The sequence below is a fragment of the Lepisosteus platostomus genome, chromosome 2 (assembly GCF_059453375.1).
Source record: "Lepisosteus platostomus isolate fLepPlt1 chromosome 2, fLepPlt1.hap1, whole genome shotgun sequence".
Taxonomy (NCBI): domain Eukaryota; kingdom Metazoa; phylum Chordata; class Actinopteri; order Semionotiformes; family Lepisosteidae; genus Lepisosteus; species Lepisosteus platostomus.
Window position 1 is genome coordinate 34,073,903 of NC_142612.1, and position 18,038 is coordinate 34,091,940.

Below are 18,038 nucleotides of genomic sequence, written 5' to 3' on the forward strand. Positions count from 1 at the left end.
TGATCATGTACAAAAATTAAAGTAATCAGAACTCCTGTCCTGACATCTCTTAGCTTCCTGCCTGAAAATATAGGGCAGCGCTAAAAAAATTATTTACAGATTTTGAAAGCTTCGAGTGGCCTGGGTCTCTCTGAGATGAGTACTGTAGACCAAATATGTGCCTTCAGCTTTCCAACTACATACCTTCTGGATGTGGAGATTTGTCTGAGACTTTGATATAATCTGTGGTGAAGACTAAGATCAAACCTTATTTTATAAAACATATTTTAATTTTATTTACTTAATATTTCATAGTGCTTTCCAAACTACACAATTTATAAAAAAAGCAATACTGTACGTATGTGAGCACACATTGAAAATGTCACTTTTTATACTGAACTGTAATTTTCCTTGACTTCATTTAAGAACATATAGGGAAATGACAAGAAAATGAGAGGGCACCTAGAGTCTCATCCAGTTGTTTTTTTAAAAGAGCCAGAGTATTTGCTTCAACAACATGACTGAGTAGCTTATTCCATATTCTCACAGTCCTTTGTGTAAAGAAGTGACTCCTGTTCTCGCTTTTCAGTACAGTTCCACGTAGTTTCCACTTGTCTGGTTTATGTTTCACTGGTTCAGCAATATTCTAAAAGGGATCTTACTAGTGCATTTTACAGTTTTAACATAATGTATATTCATTTAAAGTCTCCACTCTTAACTATAAATCCTACCATTTTGGTTACCTAATTTTATTGCTTCACTGTATTGTCTATAATAAATATTATTATTCCTAGATTGTGTCAAAATAAGCACCTAAGTATTTTTTCATATGTAGCCTCTTCAAGCTTTGCATTTCCTATTTTGTATTTATCACTTATTTTTACTACTCTGCTCTTGTGTTAAAGGTGCAAAGTAGTTTGTGAAGCATTGCATCTAATTCTTTCTGAATTTCATCTTCTTCTTCTTTAGTACTTTCTAATCCTCCTGTATTGGTATTATCTGCAAACATGAATAGTTTACTAATTAAATGCAAATCTTAATCATTAGTATAAATTAGCAAAAGCAGTAATAATAGTACAGATTCTGTGGTATAGTGTGCCACAAATTATATCACCCCAAGTGACCTCAACAATCTCTTTTCTTATTCCTGCAGACTTCTATTTATATTCACAACAAGGCCATCACCAGCCTTTCAGTTGCAGACAAGTGCTCCCCTATTTGTGTCATTGAGATCCACAGGAAGGGAGGAGAGGAGAAGAGGGGCAGTCAGTCTTCTGTGTACTGCAGTGATTGTGAGGATAGTGAGAATGAGGAAGAGGTTTTGTACCATCACAGAGCACGTCACTTTCTGGCTGAACAGCCTTTCAGTGAAGAATCCACCCCACTTCTGGAGGGCACTCTGTCCTTTACAGACAATGACTCTGTGCAAGGCTCTGAACAAAGCTGTCCTGTTCAGCACCCTTGTGTGAATGTGGTTGAGACAAATGATGACTCTGGTCAAGCCACAGACCTTATATACAAGCCGTCTCTGGATGTGTCCAAAGCTGAAATCTCAGAGCCTCTAGTCCAGTCTGGTCTAGAACCTCAGAAACCTGAAACAGAGTGTAAGGATTCCGGAGAGGAAGCAGAAATCTCTCTAGCTGTCAACCTGTTTTCGGTGAAGCTGGGAAGCCAGGACGAGGCATTCTCAATGACTTTCCAAGCTGGAGCAGTTGAGGATCAGGAACAGCAGCTGGAGGATGAACTGATACAGTCCCCTGTGAGAGTGGAGGCTGTGGACTGGGGCACACAGGAGCCCAATACAGAGCCCAGCAAGGGCCCTGCGCAGACTTACTGTTCAGACTCAGAAGATGAGGAGGAGGAAGACACTGAGCCTTGTGTGTATATGAGACGCTGAGTTTGTCCATTTTGTATTTTGGGATGTGTACTTATTTTCTGTGTTTTGAGTTTTTAATAGATCATGAATAATGATACTTGTTAGAGGTACCAGGTTTCAATACATATTTTTGTGGTCAGTATACCGTAATATAATGTCTATACAGTGCCCTACAGATTCAAACACAAACTCATATAACAAAAGATCATATACAGTATGAATGATTTATGATTAATTAAACTATAATCATTATTACTGTGCTTAGAGCACAAACATATTTGTCAAATAATTATTTTTCCTGTTTTACCAGGTGGATGAAAACATTTGGAGAGGATTATTTATACTGTATAGTATACAGTGGTGTGAAAAAGTGTTTGCCCCCTTCCTGATTTCTTATTTTTTTGCATGTTTGTCACACTGAAATGTTTCAGATCATCAAACAAATTGAAATATTAGACAAAGATAACACAAGTAAACACAAAATGCAGTTTTTAAATGAAGGTTTTTATTATTAAGGGAAAAACAAAATCCAAACCTACATGGCCCTGTGTGAAAAAGTGATTGCCCCCTAAACCTAATAACTGGTTGGGCCACCCTTAACAGCAACAACTGCAATCAAGCGTTTGCGATAACTGGCAATGAGTCTTTTACAGCGCTGTGGAGGAATTTTGGCCCACTCATCTACAAGTAATAGGTTTATTCCATGCTGAAAAGAGAAGAGAGAAAACAATGTTTCAGCTGTGAAGCTTTCTTCAGGTGTGAGATTTCAAACTAGACATGTTGATCCCTGAATTGCATTGAAGGTAGTGGAAATGTTGTCTGCAGGAAATGACTTCCGGTGCCTTAATCTAAACTATTATGTGAAATGACAGTCCTCCAGACTACAGCTTTGTAGTGGGACTGGAGTTCTGGAGGTCTCAGGTTTTGAATTTTTGTGACATTTCAGTATACATTGCTTGTAAGAATGGCTGATCTTAAATATAAATGGATATTTTATAAAAGCATTATTTTAAAATAAAGTATAGAAACAATTGTTGACTGTTAAATGATTATTTTAAAATTGTCTGAAGGTTTTATAGCAACATAAGGAACTTTTTCTTGTTATGTGGGTTTTGTGGGATATTGCCAGTGGGATACAAATGCAGGAAGAAGATTTTAAATACAATTCACATATATATTGCGTGTTTCCCAAACTTTCAATAATCGCATACCCCTTTGAGATTTTTGTCTTACTGGCGTATCCCTTTTCGGGCAAAGGTAATTTGGGGGTAGTGATAATACCATTTTATCTAGGCTAGAGAAAATATGGTATATATTTCTTAATACTTAATATATTATACACGTTATACATGTATACTACATTAGAAATATTAGTTAAAAAAACTAAAACAAAATAATGATATTGAAATTGTCAATAACAAAACTGTTTAATGTGAAGGATGGAACTGCTTGTGTTGAGATTGGGTCTATATTTGTCATTTTTAGATGTGGATGTGGCTCCACGTCAATAAAACTGTTTCATATTTTTATCTTCATGCCAACTAGCGCAGAAAATGCAACATCACACAAATGCAAAGTAGGAAAGGGCAAAAGATACTTGCTTTATCCGACAAAGCTGGATATATAGAACTAATGACCAATCAAACTGATGTCTGTGTGTTTTGCTCAAATTTTGTTTTCAGGAAGCCATCTGAAGCAAGTACCAAGAGATGTTCTTCTCCTGAATGTGAGAGCTTATTTGGCGATGTTTGAACACTGATAACGAACGGGTTCCTTATCCATTCAAAGGTGTTATCCAATTCAGGGAAATACGAAGATCTTTCTGTAACTTTCCAAATGTAGCTTCATAGTTTGGAGCACATCACTATCAACTGCGTTAGCCGAATTTATTACTAATTCATGAACAGATGGAAAGAAATCCAATTCACCACTACTAAAACGTTTATGCCACAGTTGCAATTTTGTGATTGTGCCGTTCGCTTTGTCTTGAACATGGAATATAGAAATGTTCAAGTAATAGGTTTATTCCATGCTGAAAAAAAGAAAGAAAACACAACATTTCGGTCGTGGAGCCTTCTTCATTTGTCAAATAGAAATGTGTTTCCCTTTCAAGGACAGATGGAGATTGTTTAAATGAGCAAAGATATCTCCGTTGTATGCTAATTTACGTAGCCATTTCCTGTCATGGAAACGGTCCTGCAGGTTAAAGGTTTCATCAAGAAAAATTATTCCTGAAGCTCAAACAGGCGATTGAGAACTTTTCCACCAGAAAGTCACCATACTTCAGTGTGAAAAAGGGGTTGAGTGTGATCACTGCCCATCTCATCACAAAGCTGAGAAAAAACCCGGGCATTCAGAGGGCGGCCTTTTACAAAATTTACAATTTTAAAGGCTTCATCAAGTACTTTTTTTAGGTCTGCATGCATGTTGTGCAGGGCGAGTGCTTCTCTTTGTATACAACAGTGTTTTGATTTTGCTTCTGGTGCAAAAGCTTGAACACATGGAACAAGCCCTTTCTTAGATCAAATCATGCCTTTTATAATAATAATAAACTTCATTTTATATAGCGCCTTTAAAAGTGGCTTCTCAAAGCACTTAACAGAATGACAACAGCAACAACAACAATTAAAAATAAACAAAAAAATACACAATAAACAATAAAAATACACAAGATAAACATGATGAGAATACACAGAGGAGACAGTAGATGGTGGCACTAAATACAGTAGGAGCAGGGGTAAAGAATGTAACCAGTTAAGTAAAGGCTCTTCTAAAGAAGGTTTTGAGTCTGGATTTGAAGTAGTTTAGAGAAGGTGAGTCTCTGATATCCTTGGGGAGAGAGTTTCAGAGCTTAAGGGTATAACAGGAGAAGGCCTTGTCACCCATAGAATGTAGACAAGCTTTGGGGACAGTTAGGAGACCAAAATTAGAAGAGCGAAGGTTGCGAGATGGGGAGTAGGGCGATAATAGATCAGACAGGTACTGAGGTGCCAAGCCATGCAGAGCCTTATAGGTGAGAATGAGGATTTTGAAGTCAACATGAAACTTGACAGGAAGCCAGTGCAAGGACTCCAGGATAGGAGTAATGTGATCACTTGCACTAGACCTGGTCAGGATTCTGGCTGCCGTGTTTCAGACATACTGTAGTTTGTTTAATGTGGTTTTAGATACCCCAGCGAGAAGAGCATCACAGTAGTCAATTTGGGAGAAGACAAATGTGTTGATCGGTTTTTCAGCCGCAGTTAGTGATAACATAGGGCATAGTCTAGTTTTTTTTAGGTGAAAGAAAGATGTTTTAACAATATGCTGTACCTGTGGGTCGAATGTTAAGCCTGAATCAAATATCACCCCAAGGTTTTTCAATTTAGACTGAATCTCAAGTACAGAACCATCTACAGATAGGGTTACAAGATTGGCTTTACAAAGTTGATGGGGGGTGCCAATAAGCATAACTTCAGTTCAGATAAAGGACATTTTGAGTCATCCAAGTTTTTATATCAGAGATGCAATTAGAATAGAGACAGCCACATCAGTGTCAGGTTTGGTATGGATGTATATTTGAGTATCGTCAGCGTAAAAATGAAACCTGAGGCCATGTGATCTTAAAAGCTGACCAAGTGGGAACATGTAAATGCTGAAGAGCAAGGGGCCCAGTATTGAGCCCTGAGGAACACCAGACTTAACGAGACCAATTTCAGACCTAAATCCACCGAGACAAAGCAAGATTGGAGGGGTTCGAAAAGGTTGTTTACAATGAGGTGGTTATGCTTTGATACTCTGAACATGGACACTGCGGAGAAGACCCCAAGTGTACAGGGCAAGTTTGTTCTGAAACTCTCAGAGCAGGACATGCAGAAGACTCTGAGTAGGGAGAAAATCTGTAGGGCTGCAGAGCCTGATGGGATACCACTCCGCATCCTTAGGACATGTGCGGCCCAGCTGAGCACAGTGTTTATGGACATCTTTAACTCCTCCCTGTCACAGTCCCCACCTTAAAAAAAACCACAATTGTTCCACTCCCCAAAAAGGCAAAAGTGACATGCCTGAACAATTATGGACCAGTAGCATTAACATCTGTTGTGATGAAATGCCTGGAGAAGCTGGTGTTGTCACACATCAACTCCTCCATCACAGAGTCCCTGGACCCCTTGCAGTTCGCCTACCAGAACAACAGATCAGTTGATGATGATGTCTCCCTAGCTCTACATACAGCCTTGGAACACCTGGATACTAAGAACTCATATGTGAGAATGCTTTGTGGACTACAGTTCAACATTCAATTCAATCATACCCAGCCAACTGGTGACAAAGCTCAGGGGATTAGGACTGTGCAACTCTGTCTGCAACTAGCTGCTGGACTTCCTTATTGAGAGACAGGTGCGGATAGGTAATAAAACATCAACACCACTCACCCTGAGCACTAGCACCCCACAAGGCTGCTGCCTGAGTCCAAGGCTGTACTCCCTATTCACTCATGACTGCACAGCAAGACACAGCAACAAAAGCATCATTACATTTGCCAATGACACCCCTATAATAGGCCTAATCTGCGATAATGATGAGTCCACTTACAGGGTTGAAGTCGTACAGCTGCTGAGGTGGTGACATAGCAATAACCTGGACTTGAACATGAATAAAACAAAAGAGCTAATAGTGGACTTTCGGAGACACAGGCCGCACACTCAGTATTGATGGAACGAAAGTTGAAACAGTCACCAGCTTTACATTTTTGGGAATTCACATTTCTAATGATCTAACCTGGCCTGTGAACACAGACTCTATCTTGAAGAAGGCTCAGCAGCGCCTCGATTTCCTGAGGCGCCTCAAACGATGAGGGATGCCAGTACCTGTGTTGGTGAACTTCTACCGCTGCACCGTCAAGAGCATCCTCACCAACGGGATCACCGTGTGGTACGGCAACACCTCTTCTTGAGAGAGAAAGGCACTGCTGAGAATGGTGAATGTGGCCGAGAAGATCATCAGCTATGGTCTCACAGAGATTAAATTGCTCTATGAGGACTGCTGCTGTGGTAGAATTATGGCCGTCACAGAGTACAGTCACGGGCTCTTCACCCCACTGCGCTCAGGCAAGAGATACAAGAGCACTTACTACCAGAACCCTCAACAGCTTCTACCCACAAGCAGTGTGATTGGCAAACACATTTGGCCATGCCCCTCGCACCACACCTACCACTTTATCATTTTATTTATTGCATATCTGCAGTCATTGTTTACATGTCTGCATTGTTTACATTGGAACTGTTTACTTGTACATTGTCTACTGTGTGACAGTGGAACACACCTCCCACTGCACTTCCCACTCCGCGGCACGTGGGAATGTGCAGCTTCCATACCTAATGACAATCAGGGCTGCACTTCAAGATCCCCACGCGCCTGCAGACGGCGTTCATGGCAGAACCGAATGTGTTTCCCTCACTGGCGACACAAACTAATTTCTCTGATCAGAGAAAGATTTCTCTTCTATGCCAGAGAACCAAAACTTCTGCAGACGACTACACAGCAGGGAAGACAACATGCGCTCTGCCGGTCTTCAGGCAGCCTCCTAACACTATTGACACTATCACAACTGTTTGTTTGTATATTGTCATGATACACTGTCTGCACTTTTTTTACACTTTTCTAACAATTGAGAGACTTTCTGTAAGTAAGAATTCCATTGTATCGGTACATATACCGGTTACATATGGCAATAAAGTTCAAGTTCAAGTTACTGTATGTAATTGAAGTGTGACAGCACGTTCTAGAATTTTAGCAAGAAATGGTAAGTTGGAGATGGAGTGAAAATTGTTTAGATTGTCCAGAGCCATGTTAGGCTTTTTTGGCACAGGGGTAATGGCAGCGGTTTTGAGGACTGTTGGTACAACACCAGTGCTCAAGGATTTATTTATTATACTGAGGACAATGGGGCAGAGAGAAATGAAACAGGACTGAAACAAAGTGGCGGGAATGGGATCTAATAGAGGGGTGGTGGATTTCATGTGTGAAACTAGTTATTGATAGTTGCAGAGTCAAGAAGAGAGAAGTTGGAGAGAAGGGAACCAGAAAAGTATGACAAGCAGGGAGGAGGTGTGGGAATGTTATGTATTGTGGAAATAACGTGATGACGGATGTTGTCGATCTTGGAGCTAGAGAAATGTAAAAATGTTGCGATGACAGAGGTGTGGTGGGACAGTTTGGCTTTAGCAGTCTGTTGATGGTGGAGAAAAGATGCCTGGGGTTGTTATGGTTATTTTCAATGATGTGAGAGAAGTAGGTGGATCTAGCAGATCCTTCCGTGCTTGTTTCAACACATCGACTCCAATCCAATTAATTTTCTTGCATAAAATCGTCAATAACTTTAAAAATAGCTTCCCCAGTTGTATGTCCAAGCATAGTTTGGCAGAATAAAAGATCACCGTGTACTTTATTTACCTTGTATCTGACAAGCACTAAAAGATTAGCAAAATTCACAATATCAGTGGATTCATCAGCTTGTAGTGCCAATAATATCTGTTTTACATTTTCGGCCATTTCAAGGATTCTACGATGAACGGTGTTATTTGAGAGGGGAATACGATCTATAACTTTGCTTGCCTTATCTCTCAATCGTCACTTCCGCCATTACTTTGACTGCAGGTTTTACCAATGTCTCACCAATCACTTCAGCAGCTCCGGATTTTGTTATTTATTACACCACACGACATGAAGCTTCCAAAGCTTTCATAATTTCTCCCTTCCGTCACACTGAGCATTATTTTCTGGGAGTTTTGGAAATCTTTGCATCTATTGTCGAAAAATTCTATAGGCTTTCTCTGGTATTCTTTGTTTTGTCTCGAAATGGCGTTTGAGGTTGGATGGTTTCATACTGTAGCGCCCTCACCACTGCCGCCTCAGGTCAGCCCCCCACCATTAGAAACTCGAACGCGGGCCTCCGGCATCACTCAACAGGGAACCAGCCAGCTGAGGTAAAGGGAAATCTCCTGTCAGCCCGGCGGCTGCAGTCCCTGCTATTTACAGGGAAGGGCGGTGACATCACCGCGCTGGTAAGCCGGTTCGCACAACCTCTAATACGTTAAAATACTTTCATCTTGTTTTTTAACAATTCCAAATTTAAGATCATCTTCATCGTATTTGCGGATTTTTTTTCATTTTCTTTGCACCTGACCCTTTTAATAAACTAAAAAATAGTTCACACTCTAATTAGTTCGTCATTACAGGTATATCACCGCATTCTTTCCCAGTAATCACTAATATTTGCATTTCCTTCATTATTTTCTGTTGTACGTTTCAAACATCCCGTATCTTATATTAAAGAGTTTAAGAAACACAAAAGAGAGAAATGTTGTTAATTGATAGAGTGCACTTCAAGATTCACTAATAACCAACAGCATAGTTTTGCGTATCTGCAATAAAGGCAAGTGTATTTTCCGCGTGTGAAAAATACACACCCGAACAGAACTGATCATGGAATGACCGTCGGAATGAGCTGCGTTGAAACTGTGTTTGCAACGTCGAAACTCCACCCTTTGAGCCAACGTGTGTGTGCTGTATAAACCTTGGGTGACACCCGCTTCTCACTTACAATGTAAACAAACAAATCTGAATGCATTCGTTATCGTACAAAATATAATATCTAAACTCTGGGCATATTACTATTTCCATTCTCATATATTTAATCATAATTAAATGTTTTCTGCAGCTAAAAAAACTATGATAAAGTAAAATATAAAATTCTGGCGTGTACCCCCTGAAAACCTTTTGCGTACCCCACTATGGGAAACACTGCTCTATTGGGTTCTGCTCTGTCCCCTCCACCACTTTCTTCTAACTAACCACGTGTGGCTCAAACGTGCTATTTTTGGGGGACAACCCTATGATTTGTGCTTACTTCAGTTTCAGAATTAGCCTTTTTTGCAAATCCATTTTCTTATAATTACATTCTAACAGTCTGATTGTTCTGTGCCGTTTGTGCAAATGAGTCCATCTTGAAATAACCCAATTCAAGTGCCTCTGATAGCTACTGCCATGCATAGTGTGAATTACTGTCCACAAATTAGTCTTATGCTTTTATTACTTCATGTCAAATATGAAGTGGAATATAACCCAGTTATTTTTTATACAATTGATGATGATAGAGGGATCTGTATTTGCTCATTTGTATATTTTATATTTTTTCAAAGGGTGGCACAGTGGTGCAAGGGTTAGAATTGCTGCCTTGCAGCAGTGGAGTCTTGGGTTCAATTTTGGATGTGGGGTGCTGTCTGTGTAGAGTTTGTATGTTCTTGCTCTGTTCACTGGGTGCACAGCTTTCCTTTCACAGTCCAAAGACATACTGGTAGAGTAACTGGCCTCTGGCATTATTGGTCCTGGTGTGAGTGTGTTTGTGTGATCTGATTGTCAGCTCTGCGATGAACTAGCATTAAATCCAGGGTAGGTATCCTGTTTTGTGCCGGTTGCTTGCTGGGATTGGCTCCAGCTCCCCCTTGACCCAGAACTGGATGAAGCAGTCAGCAAATGGATGGATGGACAGCTTCTCATTTTTTTGTTTCTCAGAATAAAACAGTTAAAGCTGTTGGCTAATAGATGTTTGGGTGTTTCCTGTAGATGCTTCTGTACTGTTTCATGTAATACCTTGGACATTGTTAAATAGAATTTCAAGTTACACATAATTTAGACTTAATGGTTTCCACCTTTATTCTTGTTACATGAGATCCTTTCTTTCGATTGAGATTAGATGAGATTACTTTGAGAGTACATAGTTTCTTGATTAAACTCACTTCATGATACAGTAGCCCATTATTCTGCATGGCTGAAATGTCAATAAGATCTGTTTTATCTCATGTAAGACCTTAGAAGTTCTGAGGATATAGTTCTTTTCCTGGTTCCTTTAAGTTAGGAATGACCAGATGTGGCCTTTTAAAGCTACATAGTGTTGGAATCTTCATTTTATTTAGTCAAACTACATGTAAGTTGTAATGTGGCTCTTAACTGAATAAATCATCTGCTTCAAGGGGTCAAAATTAAAATTTTTCAGGGGGTTTAAAAATTGATGATTTAATTCAAGAGTGACCCATAAGAACTGCTGAACTATGGCACTTCAAGACCAGAGTTAGACATTCTTAACCTATACAGTATGATATACAGTATGATCCTAAGAGATGCGCTGTGGCAACGTGAGTAGACTAGTCATGTCCTGTCTAAGGAGGGAAGACCCCTAACCCCATTGTGTGTAGTTCACTCAAGAGGCTTTGACCAAATTAGGGTATATGGTTCTTGAGGTTTTATACATAAGGTTATATTGAATATTATATAGAAGGTTTTTTGCAGCTTTGGGAATTGTTTAACTGTTCTTTAAAAAAAAAATACATCACATTTCACTTTTCATATCATATCCACTTTGGAATAACTGATTGGATGAGTACTGCTCTGCACTGACATGAGGGAAACAGGACTCTGTACTGTCCTCACTTCAATGCATAAATATCGCATTCAAGAAAACTGAGGAAAGTGCCTCCTTCAAAAACAATAGCTGCCAAGTGTTTTCCAAGCTACATTTACAATACAACTGGTATTAACACAGTTTAAAATAGATTAGCAATGCTGTATATTTTATATAAGAATGACAAGATAAATGTTCTACATGTATAGATTCAAGCCATAAGGAGGTGATATAGAGTCCAGTAAGATGGGAGCTGAGATTCCCAGATTATTTTCAAATTCCTGCATTTTTTAAAAAGAAACCTTTTTGACCTAATTTTTAGAGTAAGTGCTTCAGTAATTACTGTTATTTCACAATTAACAATTAGTATAATATTAACTAATAAAAGGTTTATTCCATGCTGAAAAGAGAAGAACAGAAACATTTTGGCTGTGGAGCCTTCTTCAGGTGTGGTCACAACTTCATGTTACAGGTCATACCTGTCACAGATGTCAGAAGGGCATGCCGTGGAATGACAAGGAGAGTAGTAGAGACCCTATGCATAGCTGTAAAAGGGGCAACATGGGGGTTAGCCCAGGCTCAGGGGGTCAGACGATGTCGGTATAGAAACCTATGCCCTCAGTGTCACGGACGTCCAAAGGGACTAACCGTGGGGAGCAGGAGAGCAGAAAAAGACCCATATGCGTAGCGGCGAGACGGGAAAAAGGCCCGGGCTCATTAGTGCAAAGAGTTCAGGAATGCCGTATAGAAACCTATGCCCTCAGGGAGCGGACGTGGGGCGCCCTGGTGCTAGGCGGGTCTCAGGACATCCGAACATCAATGCTGAGCGAGGACAGAGTGCAAGACCCGGAAATATATAGCCCAAGGAAGAGAGGGACAGGAAGGACAGCAGACCGGAAACTAGGGACAGGACAGAGAAGGAGCGCCCTCTGGCTGCAGAGGGCGTGACACTCAGGCCATGGACGTGGGGCAACCTGTTGCTAGGTGGGTCTCAGGATATCTGTACCCTCAATGCTGAGCAAGGAGCAGAGCAGACACAGGAAGTTAAAAGGCTACACAACAAGACACACTGGAAAGACATGAATAATCACAGGGAACTAGGAACAGGAGAGAAGTAGAGCGCCCTCTAAGTGTACAGTGTACAGAAGAAGTCTCCACAACCAAAACATTGTGTTTTCTTTCTTCTCTTTTCAGCATGGAATAAATCTTTACTTGTTCCTTTGCAGCCTACGCATGCTGACACAGCTACCTGCTCTAACTAATATTAACTAATCGTAACTATTGAAACCTTGGTATCTCATGTTAACTGTGACAAAGAAGATAGAAGTAGGTACATTTAAGTCTTAATACAAACTACAGCTACTACTTAATACAAGCTATGGACAATAAAATAAGCATGACTACCCACTGAAGCATCAAAAACACTAATTACTGAAATGTAATTAAACATGCTTCTTGAACAGACTGACAGAACTGAATTCCTTCTCCTGGGGATAAGCACTTAAGAGTGCTCTGACTATAATAGCCAGAATCTGTTTTTACAAGGTAGGAATGGATAACTCCAATCATTGAGGGCAACACTCCTTAAGGTAGAACAGGCACTTTGCAGTTGGCAACTAGTTAAAACAGGTGATTTGGCTGCTTATCCAAATAATAATTGTGCAGACACATTTTCTTTGTCTACATTGAAAAGAATCCAACACAAGTGATCCAACACATTAAGTAAGAGCACACCCTACAATATACATAGCACACTGGTGATTCTGAGTGGTAGGAAGTTATTAACAAAACGTTAATGAATGTCATCAAGACAAAGATGGAGAACAATAAAAAAAGAAAACAGAAAGCCAGGGAATATATTGTGTTCAGCTTTGGTTACCATGCACAAAAAAAGTTATAGTTAATAGTCACAGATTTCTAGAAAAAGGTGAGTGATTTAAGATTAAGGAGTAAAGATGGGGTTAATCCCAAGGACTGTTTCACATTCAGTAGTAAAACAAAGACATGGAGTCATATTTGGAAACTATGGGAATTCATTCAAGAGAGAGAATGGGAAGCACTTCTTTACACAGAAACGTCTTGGAAAGTTCTAGGAACAGGCTTCACAGCCAGCCTCATAAAGGTTGAACCAATAAAGGTTGGGACAAACACATAAAGGATAAACAATAAAGGCCGATGTCCAACCTCAAAGCACCTTTAAGAAACTGCTGGACAATGTTTTATTTAGCTACTTAAATGCCAAACAAGCAAACATATAATTATTTAGCTACTTAAATGCCAAACAAGCAAATAATAATTTAATTTAAAAAGAGTCACAGTCTAAGCTTTTGTCATACTGTATTTTCAAAGTTATTTGTTTAAATGACAGGTAACATTGCTCTGTCAATATCTATATTACACTACTCAGTGAAAACTTCGACATATAAAGAAAAACAACTAAATTCACTGCATTAATTTGAGAGGAGCCAGCCTTGATTCCCACGAAAGCTCTTGATGCCACTCTGATCACAGTTTTTACATTTAAGTCAAACATTTAGAACAAAAAACTATTTCTTAAGAAGGCAAAGTTAGATTTTCACTTCTTTCAGCTCTCTTGGAAGGATGAATACAGGTTTGCTCGACATGCTAATTATGTATGATTGGGAAAGTATTGTTTGTTGCACATAAAGTATCCAATGACATTTCTCGATAAAGCATGAGAAACACTTCAAGGTTGAGCCAGACTAGCCTAGCAAGGTATAGGATGCAAATCAATGGAGACACACATAACTGAAATGAAAATGTTATTGGCTGCATTTAAAATATGCAATGGTATTTAGTGTTGTGCTTGATGAGACTGTGAATATACTGTAAATGACTTACTATGGTTAGCTACAGTCTCTCATCCTAGTGTTAATCCCGCATCAGCAGGGTCGGCTTGTCGGCACGCCCATCTCCATTTAATGGTGTGAACCAAATCTTTGAGCTGACGTTGCCTTTAAATGCGAGTGAGAATACTCCAACTGGCACGTCGCTCCGCCTGCCGTCGGAGGGGAGAGGAGGAGAACAAAGTAATGTAGCCAATTCATAGATGAGGATTATTAGGAGGCACGGGAAATTTGGCCAGGATGCTGGGGTTACACCCCTACTCTTTTCAAGAAACACCCTGGGATTTTTAATGACCACAGAGAGTCAGGACCTCAGATTTACATCTCATCTGAAAGACGGCACTTGTTTACAGTATAGTGTCCCCGTCACTATACTGGGGCATTAGGACCCACATGGACTGCAGGGTGACCACCCCCTGCTGGCCTCACTAACACCTCTTCCAGCAGCAACCTTAGATTTTCCCAGGAGGTCTCCCATCCAGGTACTGACCAGGCTCACACCTGCTTAGCTTCAGTGGGTTGCAAATTGTAAGTTGCAGGGTGACATGGCTGCTGGCACTATGGTTAGCTACAGTATGCAACCTAAAACCCATACACAGCATAACAACAGGGGGAAATAAAGCAGTTAGTCATTTAGAGGAAAGAAATTGATAGAAAAAAATATTTTCTGTGACAACTGACAGTGCCCTTGCTATGGTCAGAAATCAGAAAGGATTTGTAAAGATTGCAGATCAAATCTGCCAACAAAGGTAAATTTTCTTTGTATTATTCATCAAGAATTCCAGTGTGAAAATAAAGAATTTCAAATTCAGAGCTTAATAATGTGATGACAGCAGTGGTGAAGATGGGGAATTGTCTTGTTGCTCGGTCTACCTTGACACAATTTCAAGCTCTTCTTGAAGAGATGGACAGTGAACACAGGAACATTCCTCTTCACAGCAATGTTCTTTGACTAGATCATTGGAAGGTTTTGGCTCACTTTGTGGGCTTTGTCAAAAAAGATCAAAACTACACAATATGGGCTAAACAACTGGTTCTAGTTAACATCATTACACATCCAAATGAACTCAACCAAACCAAACTGTTGTGGGTCTTTTTGAAATACGTTTCTTATGAAATGTTTCCATTTTTTTCTCTTTGATACATTGGTGCATTGTCTTTCCATTATTTTCAGCAACAAAAACAGCAACAAAAACTTAGATCAGAATTTTTTTCGGTTTTTAGGACATCTTGGCCCAATGTTTACTTTCTTATCAAACCAGTGTTTGTTGAAATGCACTTCATTGAATTACTCAGGAATTACTGAACAAAAATGCTTAATTTTGAACAACTTATTTAGGTATATTGCATAATGCAGTTTTATTCTACTTTCTACTTGTAGTTATAGTAATGTTAGTACTCTATATAATAATGTAAGAATCCCTATCTCTCTATTTAAAATAGAAAAAAAACTAAAAAGATATCCACAAGGGGCATACAGTATGAAACAAATTAACTGTCCTCATTAACCAGAAGAGTGAAAAGATGAGCTCTTGGTCTCTTCCAGCTCTCTACATCACTTGTACTTTCTAAAGAAATCTTTCTACAAGCAGCGCTTTTGGTTTCGAGCTGCCCATCATTAAATAAAAGAAAACAAGTGTACTCTCTGTACTCTTCTGTGCTCCTAGTAAATCATTACACATCTGAGCCTGATTATCTGGGTACACTTTCTTCTGCCACACCGAAGAAAAAACACTCAGCACAGTACCTTGGTCATCTTGCCAGTGTCTTGTCCTGTCTTGTCTTGGCTTGTCTTGTCCTGGTCATCCCGGGCCGGTATGTTCCATTGGACCTGTCACTACACTGTCCAGAGTTCGTTTGTCCTTGTTTTGGCCAGCCAATCTGTTCTCTGTGAGTTCCTCAGAAAGATCGCCAGCTAACACTCCAGGACTTGAATGATGGGCAGGAATGTTCAGGTGATCAAGGGAGGAAAGCAGACGTAAACAGCTGGGGGTACACAAGAACCATGTCTCTGTGCAGATTGCCAGGCGTTGTGGTGTTTTGACTTCCTTCCTCTCCACCAACTCCACACCCGCAACATTTTATACATCACCTCGGAGTCTCACTGCAGTAGCTGAGGCGAACTGTGTCACCTAATCTTTGAAGACTGACATCCTCCTCGCTGATTACATTATGCAGCAGGAAGCCCTTATCAGTAGAGAAAGAGAACATGAGATGAGAAAAAATTACACACACCAAACCCAACAAACGCATCAGCCATTAAGTACACAATCCCAAGATATTGCCCTAGTTACACTTTTGACAGTCTGTAACACCTGTTTTGTGGATTACAATCAATTATGTTGTTGTAACACATTTCAGAAGTGGCGTATCAAGAGTTGACTTTTATTTATGGATCTGCGTGCCATTATTACTTTTTATTGTAAAAGATAGTCCCACTAATGGTTTATCAGCTTCATTAATATATAAATTAATACACAGATCTTACTGCTTAGTGTGATCCTTTCCTTTACTGCGTTCCCTAAGCACAGGCTCATAGTTTGATACTTTAGCAGCACACAAGCCTCTGAGTATTCAGTTGTTAACCAGTTCTTGGATGTTCAAAAAATGATCTCTATTGTGAAAAGTCATGTAGCTTGAAATGCTGAGAACAGCGAAAATTAGATTTATTGCTTGAAACTGTCAAAATTTCACAGATAGGGACTTCCAACAGGTCATGATAGAGGCCCTGTGATCTCTCTCAGTAACTTTAAGTGTGTATTTCAGATCTCTAAATCTCATCAAGCCCAAAACTAAACATCATTGCACTTTTTAAACAGTACTATTAACATTTTCAGATTTTTGGTTATGTCTCTTTCCATTGAAAATAATGTATGGACATTGGCTAAGGTGCAAGCCTGTATTTTAAAGGGAACTGATCTTTTTTATATTTTGGGGTTAGAAAGAATCAGCATTGATGAGTGCCTTTCAAACCAGAATGAAAGTAAAAAGTACACAGTAACATGTAAAACCTCCAATTAACACCACAAAATAGACAAAATGTCTATGTATGCCATGTTCTGTGATTCAGAACGAGGCAACAAAATGGGAAGCAGCACTATTATTTTGTAAACAAGCGGGCTTGTGAATACATCTCTTTTAAAGCAATAGAAATATTGTTCTGGACTTCGTGACGGTTTTGCTGACATACTGTATACAACTTACTTGTTAACTCTGCAGGCAGATCACGTTGGAATATTTCTGTGGCTTAATGTCTGCTGCACAACCTGTACTTATTTGCTAGTCCCTCAAATTACATTAGTCATTACAGTGACTAGTGATCAGAAAGGACCGCTTCACATTGCAATTCATGGGAACTCTCACTCTCACCCGTGGCGAGATTTGGGGTTTGCCATAATATGGTGACCACACAGTACGTTCGCACAGTATCCAGAATTTGTCAATTAATTTAGTTTTTTACTGAGATTTAATAACTGGTCTGAGAAGCTGGGACTGCAGCTCCCTTTTAAGACAATAATAATAACAACACACTTATATAGCTTTTTTCTGGACACTCAACTCAAAGCAATGGGGACTCCCCTCCACCACCACCAATGTGCAGCATCCACCTAGATGATGCAACAGAGGGCATAGTACACCAGTATTCTTACACAACTATCAATGGAGAGGAGTGATGAAGCTATTTCATAGATGGGGATAATTAGGAGGCCATGATTGGTAAAGGCCTATGGGAAATTTGGCCAGGACACCAGGGTAACACTTGTACTCTTTTAGAGAAATGCCCTGGAATTTTTAATGAGCACAGAGTCAAGACCTCGGTTTTATGTCTCATCCGAAGGACAATGCCTTTTTACAGTGTAGTGTCTCTGTCACTATA

The 18,038-nt window shown here is 39.7% G+C and overlaps 1 protein-coding gene and 1 long non-coding RNA gene across 3 annotated transcripts in view; one reads left to right on the plus strand and one right to left on the minus strand.

The window, feature by feature from the left end:
* LOC148676343 (uncharacterized) overlaps window positions 1-2,886 on the plus strand; it is a 16,103-nt gene extending 13,217 nt beyond the window's left edge. For both annotated transcript variants that reach the window (XM_088606640.1, XM_088606634.1), the window contains exon 9: window positions 1,133-2,886. In XM_088606640.1, coding sequence (XP_088462766.1) covers window positions 1,133-1,876 — 744 coding nt within the window. In that variant the 3' untranslated portion in view covers window positions 1,877-2,886. The remainder of the gene's footprint in view (window positions 1-1,132) is intronic.
* Window positions 2,341-18,038, minus strand: part of LOC148676344 (uncharacterized) — a 26,591-nt gene continuing 10,893 nt past the window's right edge. The window contains exon 3 of the long non-coding RNA XR_015926463.1: window positions 2,341-16,348. This is a non-coding gene — a long non-coding RNA (uncharacterized LOC148676344). The remainder of the gene's footprint in view (window positions 16,349-18,038) is intronic.